Source organism: Anoplopoma fimbria, chromosome 19, assembly GCF_027596085.1.
Source record: "Anoplopoma fimbria isolate UVic2021 breed Golden Eagle Sablefish chromosome 19, Afim_UVic_2022, whole genome shotgun sequence".
In the NCBI taxonomy this organism is placed as follows: domain Eukaryota; kingdom Metazoa; phylum Chordata; class Actinopteri; order Perciformes; family Anoplopomatidae; genus Anoplopoma; species Anoplopoma fimbria.
Window position 1 is genome coordinate 12,136,405 of NC_072467.1, and position 15,270 is coordinate 12,151,674.

Here is a 15,270-nt window from a genome sequence, read left to right on the forward strand (position 1 = left end):
TAATACATCGCTCAATTGAGCCGGTTAAATCTAGTGTTTATCGTGCGCAGACAGTTTGCTAGAGAGAACAACAAGAGATATATGTGAGAGATGACCGTCTGGAGCATGCATGAAGTAACTTACTCTGCATAGTTAGGCTTTAGACTCGGATTTGACTGTATTACCTGGTCTAACCTTCCTTAGGACCCCTACGCACCCTGACCATGTTTTGATGGACGCAGCTGTGAATCAGCTTTCTCCGCTATTACGTAAAACCAAGTACAATTTCATGCTTACGAATGAGCACCTACAAACGTGCTTGAGAATGGCACTTTATTCAATTAAAGACAAGATTTAAACTACTGGACAAGTTCTATTTCTAGGAAAGAAAGTAGAAAGAAATGTAAATACATAAATAAAGAGAAAGGGCTGCTCTAAGCTATGTTTGCCTTTTTTTAAGAGACTTTTTATTTATTTTCTATTACTTGAAATATGGGCCTTAAGTTCGTTGTGCTATGACTGATTGTACTTATGGTTAAGAATAGCCATTTGTTTTCCATATGTTTCTGTATGTTAAAAGTACTTGAGTAATATTAGGGAAATAATATGGGAATGCATGTTGTTAGCGATGGAATGCAATTTGGACATTGTGTCGGACCTTTGCTGGGAGTAAATTTGAGTAAATGGACCACAAGCTGGTTTACAAGCTACCCAGCAGTTGCTTGCATATAGTTTAAATAAGTTTCAACCTCACCACCAGCGACATCAAAGTGATAAACACAATAATGCATCAATAATTATGATACAACAATATAATATACATTTTAACAAAATGGGCAATTTTGATGCTAAAACTACTTCCTCCACCACTGACGAGAGGGAGTTCAGCAGTGCAGTGCTGTTTTTACAAACAAAAAAAATGTTAAAGCAATAGATGGAGGCAAAGGCAATGCAGGAAATCCCTGTGGTGCACCCAGTGAAGAGTCTCTAAAGGCAAAAACTCCCTTTAGCCTAAAACTAACATGAGGAATTAATGTGTTTAACTGTGTGATTGTGAGCATGGTGTTCCTGAAAAAGAGGGCGATAATACAATTGGTCACTATGTCAATTAATATTGTGTTTTGTTATGTTTTGTATTGTTTTAATACACAGTGAGGCTACTTATCCCTGGTGAGATGTCAGTTGAAACACATTTCTTTTTCATTTTGTGCTGACCCTTTATAGATGAGCCATTATTTTAACACTCTTATTAACAGTGAATCACTATATTGACTTAACATTTACAGCTGCAATAAAGAGATTTATTAATGCAAAATGAAGAGATTTTTAAACGAGCAAAAAAAACTGCACATAGTAAAGATAAATGTAACAGTTACACAAACCATACAGTTTTGCACCCAGTGAGTGCAAAACTAAATTAATCATCAGCAATTCAAATGTCAGATCTTTAAAGCTCTTTACAATATGATGAGATTAGGGGCTCATTGGAGAGATTACAACAAAAAATATTTTGGGGAACAAGAAGACTAATTAACCTAAGTTTTCTGTTGGCCAGTCAGTCTCCTGTCCTGATTGGAACAGAAAGGTCTTTATACCACTGACGTGTCAGGGGGAGAGGGGTCCATGTTTTTCCTACAGTTAAGCAGGTGCAGATTCCTCAGGCCGACACACAAGCACTACAACTTTCAGTCATATACAAGCAGGTGCGGACATCCAGGAAGTGCAGGAGAGTAATAACAAGATGCAGGTCAGATCAGTAGGCCATGCCACTTGGCTACTGGCTGGCGAACTGAGTGCATCATTAATCTCCAATGCTTATCTTCTGAACTCTTCTCCTTCCCCAAAGTCAACTGTCCAATCAGATGTTTAGGTGATTTCCGAGTCGTGCGAGTCTCATACACAGAAACTGATATTTTACACTGCTCCAGAGGAAACTCTAGCAGGGAGAACATGAGGACCTCGTTAAAGACAGTTACCAGAGAGCAGGCCACGGCGGAAGTTTTTTGGTACCTCAACTTGCACTGGTTACACTGCACACTGATCCTGGCGTACAGGGCTGTGCAACACAGAGAAGCAACAAATCAGGAACTGTACGTGTATGACAGCTGTATGTTCATGGCTTGTTTTTGTGACGGTGTTTGTTATTTACCCGCATCTGAGCATATTTCAGTGGGGACCGTTCGGACCTTAAGCAGTCCAACCTCAAGCCTCTGAGAGGTGGGAAGAAACTTTAAAGTCAGGAGCACCTCTCCCACAAGATCCTGTCCAGAAAGTGGGAGGAGAAACACTTCAGCACAAATTATGCTTCTATAGGATATAAAAATTGGTTTCTTTGTAGCAGGACCATAAATAAGATACTACATGAGCACAAAAAACAGATACTGAACATTAAACACCTAATTGCTACAGAAAGATTTCATACAATCAAGAATCAATATACAGTGGGGCAAAAAAGTATTTAGTCAGCCACCAATTGTGCAAGTTCTCCCACTTAAAAAGATGAGAGAGGCCTGTCATTTTCATCATAGGTACACTTCAACTATGAGAGACAAAATGAGAAAAAAAATTCCTGAAAATCACATTGTCTGATTTTTAAAGAATATATTTGCAAATTATGGTGGAAAATAAGTATTTGGTCAATAACAAAAGTTCATCTCAATACTTTGTTATATACCCTTTGTTGGCAATGACAGAGGTCAAACGTTTTCTGTAAGTCTTCACAAGCTTTTCACACACTGTTGCTGGTATTTTGGCCCATTCCTCCATGCAGATCTCCTCTAGAGCAGTGATGTTTTGGGGCTGTCACTGGGCAACACGGACTTTCTACTCCCTCCACAGATTTTCTATGGGGTTGAGATCTGGAGACTGGCTAGGCCACTCCAGGACCTTGAAATGCTTCTTACGAAGCCACTCCTTCGTTGCCCGGGCGGTGTGTTTGGGATCATTGTCATGCTGAAAGACCCAGCCACGTTTCATCTTCAATGCCCTTGCTGATAGAAGGAGGTTTTCACTCAAAATCTCACGATACATGGCCCCATTCATTCTTTCCTTTACACGGATCAGTCGTCCTGGTCCCCTTGCAGAAAAACAGCCCCAAAGCATGATGTTTCCACCCCATGCTTCACAGTAGGTATGGTGTTCTTTGGATGCAACTCGGCATTCTTTCTCCTCCAAACACGACAAGTAGGTCCCCCCGTGTGGTTCTGGGATTTTTGTTCACCGTTCTTGTGATCATTTTGGAACCACGGGGTGAGATCTTGCGTGGAGCCCCAGATCGAGGGAGATTATCAGTGGTCTTCCATTTTCTAATAATTGCTCCCACAGTTGATTTCTTCACACCAAGCTGCTTACCTATTGCAGATTCAGTCTTCCCAGCCTGGTGCAGGTCTACAATTTTGTTTCTGGTGTCCTTTGACAGCTCTTTGATCTTGGCCATAGTGGAGTTTGGAGTGTGACTGTTTGAGGTTGTGGACAGGTGTCTTTTATACTGATAACAAGTTCAAACAGGTGCCATTAATACAGGTAACGAGTGGAGGACAGAGGAGCCTCTTAAAGAAGAAGTTACAGGTCTGTGAGAGCCAGAAATCTTGCTTGTTTGTAGGTGACCAAATACTTATTTTACCGAGGAATTTACCAATTAATTCATTAAAAATCCTACAATGTGATTTCCCCATCCCCATTCTGTCTCTCATAGTTGAAGTGTACCTATGATGAAAATTACAGGCCTCTCTCATCTTTTTAAGTGGGAGAACTTGCACAATTGGTGGCTGACTAAATACTTTTTTGCCCCACTGTACATTTCTTTGATTGAGGGGTGGTAGTGGGATTTACAGAAAATGGAAGTAAAAAGTGTTGACACATTATGGATAAAGACCTTTTCAATCAAAAAATAAATGTCAAAAAATTGTAATAATAATAATATGACAAAATTAAACCAAACTCAATCTGAAATTGAAAATATTTTTACACATTGAGTAAGTATACAAATGCTTAACACAACATGATGATAATTCACTTTTCCAATTGGTACTTTTTTTACTCCTATTAACTCTGCAAATGCCCTTTCACTTATTTTATTAATATTCACAAAAACACAAGGATGCCACACCATCACATGTTCCGTGATTTCTTTACATTCAAGCATTCAATATTTAAAATAGCAAAAATTGAATTCCTTAATTCACCTCAACTGAAAGATAAGAAAAAAAACCTTTCTATTTCTTAACACGCGTGTGTGTGTGTGTGTGTGTGTGTGTGTGTGTGTGTGTGTGTGTGTGTGTGTGTGTGTGTGTGTGTGTTTGCATACAAGATGTCTTACTGTACCTTCTGGGGTGTCTTCAGATCTTCTTGTAGCTCCAGAGGGTAGGAAATGTTGAGCTGCCCCAGAGGAACCCTCACCTCTCCCAACACTGTGTGTCTGGAGAATTTATCAAAGTGCCTCACCTGAGATGCACACAGACACATGGCACAAACAGAGAGTTAATTTACAGAATCACACACAAAACATTTCCTTTTCTCTGCTTCAAGCTTATTTTGTCCACTGACAAAACCATTTGGAAAGAGAGATTACTGCAGTACCTCCATCCTGAGGTTGATGTGATGAAGCTCCTTGTCCTCTTGCATGATGCAGCTGAACTGGTCTCCAAATAAAGGGTTACAGCTGCCTTTCACAACGCGAGTCCGCCACTCCTGCAGCACCGTCCACAAGACAGGTGCAGTTCCTTCGCCCTAAGAGGGTCACAGTGGTAATCCACAACACCTTTACACAGTACTGGGACACACTACCTGCTGTAGTTTCTGTGCCTGACAATTCATTTAATGAGGTCACTTGTTGACCAACATATTGTATGTGGTTACTAATGAGGACAAAATTACCTCCTCATCCGTATAGTCGTCCACTTCCACTACCTCTGAGCCTGCCCACATGAGTCTCAGCTTAACAAATGGTTGGAGGCTGCACACCTGGCTGTGGTCCAGGAGCCCCTCCACCTGCAGGACGGTGACCATCAGCTGGGACTGCAGTTGGTCATAATAGATGGAAAAACGTAGCGAACCATCGACCTGGTATAAGAGGACGTGTTCGGAAAGACACACAGGTAAGCTAATACTCCTGCTGATATTGCTCGGTGCCAGCGGACAGATGATGGAAAACTAAAATCACTGTCTGTATCTGAATATTTCTGTGTGGAGCAATGTGAAAACAAATGTCCTTCAGCTACATCAAAGATAATCGATGTATCTACCCACTGACTACTCTTCTAGCGCCACCATGAGTTTGACATATTTGGTTTTAAGTTAAATATCTTGACAACTATTGGATAGATTGCCATGTAATTTGTAACAAATATTCAAGGTCTCTTAAGAAAAACTTTGGTGATCCCCTTAGGTTTTTTTGATTTGTCTAACACTTTCTGACCAAATACTAATACCAATACTAATACAATTAATGACATTCCCTTTCGGCCTCAGGTTTACATTCTGCTCAGTGCAAATTAGTGAATGTAAGCATGTTGAAAAGCTAAACTTAATATTACCTGATAAACACCAGCAGCTTAGTATTGTCACTGGGAGAATAATAGCATGCTAATGTTAGAATTTAGCTCAAATCACCCTCACTAAGTATGGATGTAGAGTTGTCAATAGAAAAACACATCACCAATACAGTGTGATGGATTAAAAGATAGTGTGCCATTTATCAGATGTGATAGTCTGATGAAAATTCTGTGGCACAGAAAACTACATAGGCTTCCCTACATAGGCTTCCCCTCAAAAAATGTCTTCCACTTAGGATGCACATACGCCATTTAATGTATGACACCTTGTATTATAGTATTAAACATTTGTAACAAAGCTTGAATCGTTTTTGAAGACAAATAGTGCAACATTGTTGATTGATTGACACGTGACGACAGGGTTATACAGTTATGTACTACCTTTTTAATGTTGGCCTGCTCCCCCACTTCTCCGTCCGCCTGGCTGGATCCCAAGGAGGGAAACGAGGCCTGAGACAGACAGCGACTCAGCCTGCGGACCTCTGTGCTCACATTCTCCATCTGGGGAGCATGCACGACATAAAGGCTGTTTTTATCAGTTGTTAACTACAGCACCTCCAGCTTTTATTTGACTTGTGACAAGCCTCAACTCTACTTTGTTTGAACAAGTTCATCTTAATCTTTATTTACATAGACAATGTTGCCAATTTGGAACATCTCCACTGACTACAGGGTCTGGACAAAATAACAGAAACGCCCAACAAAGTAATATATTGTTATACATAGGACATGCCAATTAAAAGTATAGGTAAAACTAAAATTGAAGACTTTTTTTTATGTTTAAAGGCCTTTAACTTTTCGTAAAAGAGGTGTTCATGATGTTTCATTGTGGTTTATGGTTGTATTAGGTGAAAAGTGCTCCTATTATTTCATATATATACTATTATTTTGCAAAATGTGAAAGTAGCCCTAAACCTCACCCTGAAGGAAGTGCAGTCTTGTCCCAGTTTTTCATCCAACTCTTTTTTTTCACCATTAGTCCAACAATAACCCTGTTCCAACCATAGACTGTATAAAAAGATGGTCTAAACACAATAAAAACACTAATTGATTTTTAAACACAGCAGGACCTTTACTAACATGAGTCAGGTGATAGGAAAGAAACAGTGGAAATAAATTGTGACAGAGTTATAGAACACAGCTCACGTGTACTAGATCAACACAGATTTCTCTCGCTGATATTATAAGTGCAGATTAACACATCAATATCAGGATAGAAATCTACAATAACACTTCCTGCAAACTGGGCAATAGGCTGAGTTACCTTTTTTTCATCTGTATGAACTAGTATTATCTCAAAAGGCCTTGGTGCATGGTATTTTAATTTCAGTTGTTCTTATTCTTTACTAAAAATTCACTTAGGCTTGAATTAGCAGATCACACCCTGAGTTCCTTGATTTTGTGTTATGTTTGCAGCTGTCAAACCTAAAATGGCCAGTATTTTTCTCAGCGCTCTCCCATCAATCTTTTCTCTTCGAGAGCATGTGACTGGTATTGTTTTCACCTTGCGAGTCTGTATGGGTGTTTACATGTCTGTGGACAGATTCTATCAACACACAATGGGAAAAATGTAATCAACAAAACTTAACAGGTGTGTAGTACGAGCTAGGAAGTAGGGGGATAGGAAGGAACTTATTTTGTATAGTGGCTGCTTTGAACTCTGGGCCACCTGATACAACAGGACGGCCACAGACTACATATGACATTATGGTAACAAGAAAATCTGTTTAAATAAATCGCTTGTTCCATCCACGACTCTCAAATCCATTTTCTCTTACCCTTGTACTTGGAGCTCCTGAGTAGTTTCCAACTGTTCTTGACTTTTCGACGGAGTACAGCAGATCACTGTTCACTACAATTAAAATCAGACAAAAGTATGCATTTGGTAATAAATATCCTGGTCAGACGACCAAGATCAGCAATATGTGCTGTACAATTTGGTAGTGCAATCTGATCTACTCACCGGCATCTTGCCGGGTGATTGTAGTGTGCTTCTCTGTGCAGCATCTGAAGGCCTGCCATGCCAAGATGCCCAGCGCCAGCAGAAGAAGAGCGACCGAGATGCCCAGGATGCAGTACTTGACTGTTACTGAGAACGGCATTCTCAGCTCTCCAGCAGTCGACAGCCGCCACTCGGGAGCTGGATAGTCTATCAGCCTAACCCTGACTCTCCAGATCCATGTGGCCTAAACATACCTCTGCAACACAATAAAGACAGACCATGTGAGGGCACTATAATGTAGATTACAGAACTTTGAGCAGACATATTAGAGGCTCAGCCATAGAGCAGCACCAGTGTCAACAACAGAGGATTCCTGTTGGATTTCATCACAAGTAATAGAAAATGAATAGATACTTCTGTATTCACACTCGCTAGCTGTTACATGTCGGCATTACAGATGCATATGAAAACTTTGCATACAGCCTTGATCCAGGACAGTCACACAAAGTCATGCAGGACTTGGGAAGTGATGACAGAACGAATGTGGATGCGATCAATATAAAATGATCAACTTAAAACGACGGTCCTGACAGTTCCAAAGAGATAGGAGTGGTAATATAGAATGAGAGAAAAACATGTTTAAAGATACTGGTTTGGACAAAGTCAGCATGGCACTGTTAGAAAAGTCAAAAGAGGATCAAGATCACAGCCAAAGTCTTGAATACTATTAGTAAATAATTAACATATCATAGAAAAAAATGCACAGGTGTAAATAATAAAATGAATGACGAGAGTAAGTTTCAGCTTCCTGGTACTGTTCATGCTGTTTCACTTCAAACTGTCATGGTTTACTTGGACACTTGAATAGAACGGAGCTATCTTTAATGCTGTTAGTAAAAAGAAAATGTGTTTTTATGCCTGCACGGCCAAACTGAACAAGATGGAGCCGTGGTTTGACCTCAGTAAAGGTAAACCAGTAAGTAGATAAAGTTGCATAAATGTCAACTTGTCTAAGTGGCACTTTCTTTAAAACATAGTTTGACTTTAATTGTCGGATAAATAAAACGGTAAATAAAACTGGTACAACTGTGGCGAGTACAGAGAGACATAATCTCATATCAGAAGCGGTTTAGTCAAATAGCACTTGTCCTGCTCACACTGCATGCAAAACAACATGAACAGTGCAGGTAAAAACCTACAAAGTTGAGAGTAGTATTTATTTTTTTTATTTTTTTTACACAAAGGAGGTTGGCATAACACACAACATTTAAGCTAAAATGAGCTCAGAAACATAAAACAATAAAAACCTGAAGGACACACAAACACATTTACCTGCAGTAAGTATTGACAAGTTCATCTTTTCCTTCAGTAATGCAAGTATCTACCTGTGCAATAAATGCAGAGCTCTTCAAATTTCACAAACAAAAATAACACCTTAGCAAGAGAAATCCAAAGCAGCACCTTATCACATAACCGTTTCTCCCGTTTCTGGCGCTCTATGCACACTCCCTCTCTCCTGTCGCTCTTCACACACACTCCCTCTCTCCTGTCGCTCTTTCACACACACACACACACACACACACACACACACACACACACACACACACACACACACACACACACACACACACACACACACACACACACACACACACACACACACACACACACACACACACACACACACACACACACACACACACACACACGACTTCCTGCACAGCAGTCTAGGCAAACTGGTTTGATTAGATTTGAATGACATTTCAGGGAGCTTGGCATGCCCTTATCTTCAGCTCTGTTCCTCTTGTAGATCACTCGACAGGCCTGCTCACCAAATATTTAGCTCAGAGGGCTTTAACAATGAAGCCAAGCCCCTGCGGCATGGTAGCACAAGAACTGCCACTGCCTTGCACTGAATCCTGCCTAAACTGTCGTGTTTCTCAACTATTTACCACAGTCAACACTTATATTACACTTTTAAGTTATAATTAGACTCTATTAGTTCACATCATTAGCTGTTTTGAAGTTCTATACATTCAATATGTTAAAGGTTCTAAGTGTGCGTTAATCTTGCGCTCCGCTTTATCATGCACCTGTAACCAAACCAGCAATAGCTACATGTGCTGTAATCTGACAATGATAAGACACACTCAACTCTCTTACAATTGTAACAGCTTAAGTGCCACTAAGACAGTATGATGACTTTAAATGACATTTACCTTTCCGTACGCTTTCATTGATGTCATTATCTCGCAGACTCGTCATTTATTGTTTTGCAGGTTTGCCTGATGAATGAGAGAGGCACAATGGGAAATAAGAAATGTACCTAAAAATGGCCCTTTCACAAATACAACAAAATGTCAAGTCAACCCGCTGGCACACCAAGTTATTAAACGAAGCCCAAACTTGCCGCTCCAAGAATGAGGAAGATAAAAATGTTATACTAAACTTCCTTGTTCGACATCAAATCCAACAAGGAAGAATGTCCTCAAACACCACACAACAAGATCATCTTATGATCATACACACAGTTAGGGACAAGACACACTCATGGTAACTCAGCCTTTTAATACTGTTCTACAACGATGATGCTAAAAACTGTACACAGTAAAGATCTCAAAAATAGGTAACATATTTCCATATTAACATATTTAAGCAGCAGCCTGAACTATTGTACATGTGGTATTTTTACAATACAGTATATAGATATTATATTAGCATTTTGAACTGTAAACGCAAGAAAAGTGCCACTGCAGATAATTCACTTCACTTCTGCAAATCAACAGAAGATTGTCTGTTAAGACTGACTCAACTAAGTCTTGTCCATTCGTCTGGGACAACGAGTTTGATGTGTAATCTGGACAGAGAATGTAACAGTTAATGTTTCCATTTGAACACAGCTTTTTGGGACGTGTTAGAGGTATGTAGGGCTGAACCGGCCAAACTGTATACTGTGTGTACGGTGTGGACCGTCAAAATATGTTACCTAACACTGTGCAATCTAAGTCATTTCACTTTTTCTAGTTTAACTAGTAGAAGGTGTTCATAACCTGAATAAAAAGCTATTAGGATCCGTTAGAAGTGCTTATAATATGGGTCACCAAGGCAAAGTCTCTCCTGTAAAGTTCAGAAATGACCCGTGATCCTTTTCAGTCAGTCCACCAATCACAGACAGGAGAGAAGAAACGCTCTCCTCTGGACGCAGCGGAGCCTGAAAGACACACGAAAAACGTTATTCAAGACACACTTCTTAGAAATGTCAATACAATGATCCCTGTATACATCACTGAGGACACTTTAATGTGATGTAAAGATTACATGTTTGACAGCTCTTGAAGGTAAAAGACAAATTTCCACCATGCAACATAGTGTAACAGCTGATACACTTTTAGTCACATGCATTCTGTAAAACATTTGTTCATGCTCAAGAGTATGAAAATTGCTTAAATCTCAGCTCTTTAAGGTTATCCCAAAGAGACTGTGACAGAGTTGGATGGAGCAGACTCTCACCTCTGACCCCCCCATGTCAGTGCGGACCCAGCCAGGATGTATAGCCATACAGAGAATCCCGTCAGGCTCCAGGTCTACAGCCATGCAGCGACTTACCATGTTGAGGGCGCTCTTGAGAAGGTGAGCAGAAACAGGTTACTATGCAACACAATGCCAACCTGAAACCCACTTAAGTACAGTTTTGCCCACAGAAGTTGCATCAGTTTGGGGATGGTGGAACGTGCAGCTGGTATCTTAAATTTATCCTAAAATCTATTACTTCAAAATGTTTAAAGTAAAGAGTGCTTATGATTTTCTTTAATTTACCAGGTCAGAATTGAAAAACCAAACCATTTAAAATTGCCTGAGCTTTTTTTCCTCTAGTCTTACCAAAAAAGAGTTAACCTGCCTTACATGCATTAACAGACTTTCATTCATTCATTCATTCATTTTTTTCCCATAACCTGCTTATCCAGTTAAGGGTCGCAGGGGTGCTGGAGCCGATCTCAGCTGTCAATGGGCGAAGGCAGGGTACACCCTGGACAGGTCGCCAGTCTATCACAGGGCTGACATATATAGACAGACAACCACTCACGCTCACATTCATACCTACGGGCAATTTAGAGTCTTCAATGAACCTTAGTTGCATGTCTTTGGACTGTGGGAGGAAGCCGGAGAACCCGGAGAGAACCCACGCTGACACAGGGAGAACATGCAAACTCCACACAGAAGGTTGTCTGGCCCGGGAATTGAACCCAGGCCCCTCTTGCTGTGAGGCGACAGTGCTATCCACTACACCACCGTGCAGTAAATTAACAGACTTGCACTTTTCAATTAATTGTTATCAAGCAAATATATTTATCCAATACCTTGGAAGTCCTGTAGGGGTACCATTTGAAGTTGTTGGCCGGTTCTCCCCAGTTGAGCTCCACAGAACCCAGCAGAGAGGTCATGTTAATGACCGCTGCCCTCTGGATGCCCATGCGCCCTGCGCCACCTGCTCCTCCTTTCGACGCAGCTTGTTTCAACAGAGGCTGGAAGGCCTGGCAGGGGCAGAAAAGAAAAAAAAAACATCACAGCTGAAGCTAGCTACTGCACAGGGTTATCATGAGATGGAGAGATGCTTGGAAACTCAAAAAATTGTGACCATGAGGATTACAGGACCAAGAGGATTACAATTTTATGATGATGATGATTTTAATAAAACACAATCGCCATTACAACTATATAATATTAAAAATAAAACAACCTCTGTATACAACATGTTGAAATCTACACATCTAGAGATACATATTTTAGAAATTATTTCATTATAAAATCTTGAATTTTGGGAAACTTTTGAGCATTTCCAGTCAGTGTAAAACACTTTACACTGTACGGTCTGTGGGGAGAAATAAATACAGTGCCCTCTGGTGGCAGCATGTCCAACTCACAGAGACATTTGCTTGTATTATCCATTGGAATTTTTCTAAAATGAAATATATACACAATGCAGTGCGTTTCTATGACTTTGTCCACACGGTTTTTATCAATAGCCAAATAACAGAATCAGCTGTCTGTATAATGCAGGACCATTCAACAGCTGTTCAGAAACTGAACATTAAAACCTCTTTCAAGGTAGGATTCATTGCAGGACTGTTGTATGTGTGCATGTTGTATTAGACTGCATTGGCTTTAGCTGTACCTTATAAACCGGCAACTGAGTGTACAAGTATCTCAGACCACATTATAGTTTTAATGCAGTGATGACTTGTTATTCCAATGATTGAGATAGACTTTTAGATCTCGTCTTTTAGCGGGTGCATTTCAGCAACACTCTTAATGATACAAATGCTAAAATACCTAGTGATTCAATCCAGAGCCTTATTCTTTTTTTTTTTATTTGCTTACCTTCTAAAACTCTGTATTATGCTATCAGGCTTTTACTATTCTGCTGAATGTACTATATAAGTAGTCTGAATCTATCCCACCTGAAGGGGCAGTGAGGAAGACCCACAACATAGAATTATCTTACAGTTCTAGACCTTTGCAAAGCAGGAAAGCTGGTTAAGTAGTTTCTGGACATTTTTTAATGTGAATTAGGGCTATAACCAAGGATTATGTCAAGATTAATCTGCTGATTATTTTTACCATTTACTCATTACATTGAAAAAAGTCAAAGAAGTCAATTGTAATTTTCCCATCTTCAAATTGCTTCTTTTGTCAAACCAACAACACAAAAGCCTGTGTGTGTGTGTGTGTGTGTGTGTGTGTGTGTGTGTGTGTGTGTGTGTGTGTGTGTGTGTGTGTGTGTATATATATATATATATATATACAAACACATACACGCACAAGACAAAATGCAGCATCTTCTCAAATGTAGAAAGCTCGATAGGTTGAATTGGTTTAAGTGATTATCAAAATAGCTGACTAATGTATCTAATAATCCACTAATTAATTCACCTTAAAATGTGGGTAAAGAAAGTTTCAAAGTTCAGCCCAAAGAGAGCAGAGCAGATTTCTGCTTTATGAGATTCAATTTAGACGTCCCCCCTACCATTACACAATAAGGTCTGCAGTGCGGCCTCATACTTACAGTGACTGTCCTTCAATTACACTCTGGGGCCAACTGAAACATGACTTTCAATGAATATTTATGAAATACAGACAAGCCTGGGCTAGGTAGATTTGTCCCTCCTGTCCATCAAGGTCATCATTTTGTTTAGTTTGTCGTATTCAGGAAATGAACCACTCACGGGTCCTGCTTATGGTGTAGCTTCATTTCCTTTTTATTTCATTATCTGGTGAAGTGAGCACTGAAGAGGTTCCAAAAAAGTAGCTGATCCACAACATCCAAGTCGACAGAAAGCACAAAATCTATAATAATAATAATAATAATAATAATAATGAGTCTAATAAACATTACCTTGGTGATCATTAGAGGAGCCACAGCATTGGTGTGGAAGTTTTCTATCATCATCTCTGCTGTAACGGATTGAAAGTCGGCCACCACATTGATCCCTGCATTGTTGATCAGGCAGTTCAGACCCTCTTCTTGTACCAGTTGGCCCACCTCTTCCACAGACTTCTCTATGCTCTCCTGGTTCACTACATCTAGTGCAGAGACACACTGCAAATCACTGAAAGCTGAATGAATCCGATGATAAAAGAATATACATGCTGAAGATTTATTCATAAATAAATCAAGTAACGTTTTCAGTTTCACATCATATCTCCTGTGTGCACATGATTTATGACTTGTCTATATAGTTTAAACATGCATGAGGCCAACAAGTAGTTGTGTTGTAAGATGTTGGTTGGTATACATTAAGGACATTTTTGTTTCTTGGTTAATATGTCTAAATAATCCCATGAGGCATGACATGGAGACATGAATTGAAAATGATTCATTCACATCCAAAATAAACAGTCCTTGTATTTTAAAGTTAGGCTTGTGTTTAGGTTAAGTATCCACATACAACAAAACCTATTGAGGTTTTTTTATACACATTGTAACAATATTTGTATAAGCACACCAACCACAGCTCCACACTGCCTTACCCAAGGTGATGATGTGGATGTTGGGGTGTTTCTCTGCCAGTTCCTGAAGGTTCTGTAGGTCAAAACAACATCATGTCATTGTTCATTCCTAAATATCCAAACTGCGGTCAACTCAGAGATACTCGGATCTCCGTGGTCAAGTCCGCCGACACTGAAATGTTAGTGCACCTGAGACAACTAGCTATTTCATTAGCTATTAAGGTTACTTGTCTGATGTGCCTCCAGCCGTCACAGTCGACTGTGCTCGGTGATTAAACAAGATTAAGCACTAAATGTGGGCTGGTGACAGGATGGTTGGCTTCAAAGCTACTGAGCTATCTGTTTAGGTGCATTTGTTTACTTGCGTGCTCGCGGGGTTCCTGGTCGTGGCTATTATCTTGCCGGGGGAGAAACCTCCACTCGCCAGGCTGTCGACTATCTGCAGCCCGAGACCTCGGCTGGCTCCCGTTACCAGCACGGAGCCGCAGTTTTTAAAATGAATGGCACCACTCATTGCTGACGTAACCCGTAACAAATGCGGGGGACCGAGTGGAGTCGGCGGCCGGTGACTCTACTACACAGATAACACTCGTGACAGGGCTTTGCTGAAACTGCAGCTATCGCGCGACTTCTCCGGTAGGTGGGAGGGTTGCTCCATTTGACCAAACCGAGCGAGAGCCTCTAAACCGGAGAAGATAGTTCAATAGAGTTTACCTTCGACAACAGAGTCGAGAAACAGATGGGACGCTGAAATAAAGGTGTTGTGTTGTTGCGTGCTATAATGAGGCA

The 15,270-nt window shown here is 40.3% G+C and overlaps 2 protein-coding genes across 4 annotated transcripts; both read right to left on the reverse strand.

The window, feature by feature from the left end:
- Window positions 1–1,411: 1,411 nt before the first annotated feature.
- Window positions 1,412–9,719, reverse strand: syt19 (synaptotagmin XIX). The gene is made up of 9 exons (XM_054619539.1): window positions 9,693–9,719; window positions 7,495–7,717; window positions 7,310–7,383; window positions 5,913–6,032; window positions 4,855–5,040; window positions 4,558–4,707; window positions 4,303–4,422; window positions 2,129–2,240; window positions 1,412–2,035 (listed from the first exon to the last, which is right to left on the reverse strand). The coding sequence occupies exons 1-9, from the start codon at window positions 9,717–9,719 to the stop codon at window positions 1,728–1,730; spliced, it is 1,320 nt and encodes a 439-aa protein (XP_054475514.1). The 3' UTR covers window positions 1,412–1,727.
- Window positions 7,569–15,222, reverse strand: si:dkey-12e7.4 (uncharacterized protein LOC558132 homolog). Of its 3 annotated transcripts, none has more exons than XR_008531924.1 (7): window positions 14,843–15,222; window positions 14,503–14,554; window positions 13,868–14,049; window positions 11,832–12,005; window positions 10,984–11,094; window positions 9,693–10,684; window positions 7,569–7,729 (listed from the first exon to the last, which is right to left on the reverse strand). XR_008531924.1 is itself a non-coding variant. In XM_054620382.1 (6 exons), the coding sequence occupies exons 1-6, from the start codon at window positions 14,993–14,995 to the stop codon at window positions 10,571–10,573; spliced, it is 792 nt and encodes a 263-aa protein (XP_054476357.1). In that variant the 5' UTR covers window positions 14,996–15,220; the 3' UTR covers window positions 9,555–10,570. The 3 variants fall into 3 exon arrangements, 1 of the variants encoding a protein (XP_054476357.1); XR_008531923.1 differs by having other exon boundaries at window positions 7,622–7,729; window positions 13,868–14,055; window positions 14,843–15,220; XM_054620382.1 differs by lacking the exon at window positions 7,569–7,729 and having other exon boundaries at window positions 9,555–10,684; window positions 13,868–14,055; window positions 14,843–15,220.
- Between the last annotated feature and the right edge of the window lie 48 nt (window positions 15,223–15,270).

Excerpts from the sequence above, each read along its gene's own strand:
- syt19 (XM_054619539.1), bottom strand. The coding sequence starts at position 9,719 with ATGACATCAATGAAAGCGTACGGAAAG. Across the intron at positions 4,423-4,557 it reads ACATCAACCTCAGGATGGAG|GTGAGGCACTTTGATAAATT; the intron begins GTACTGCAGTAA and ends TGTGCATCTCAG. Across the intron at positions 2,036-2,128 it reads TGAAATATGCTCAGATGCGG|CCCTGTACGCCAGGATCAGT; the intron begins GTAAATAACAAA and ends TGTGTTGCACAG.
- si:dkey-12e7.4 (XM_054620382.1), bottom strand. The coding sequence starts at position 14,995 with ATGAGTGGTGCCATTCATTTTAAAAACTGCGGCTCCGTGCTGGTAACG. Across the intron at positions 14,056-14,502 it reads CATCCACATCATCACCTTGG|ATGTAGTGAACCAGGAGAGC; the intron begins GTAAGGCAGTGT and ends TCTCTGCACTAG. Across the intron at positions 10,685-10,983 it reads CTGACATGGGGGGGTCAGAG|GCTCCGCTGCGTCCAGAGGA; the intron begins GTGAGAGTCTGC and ends TGTGTCTTTCAG.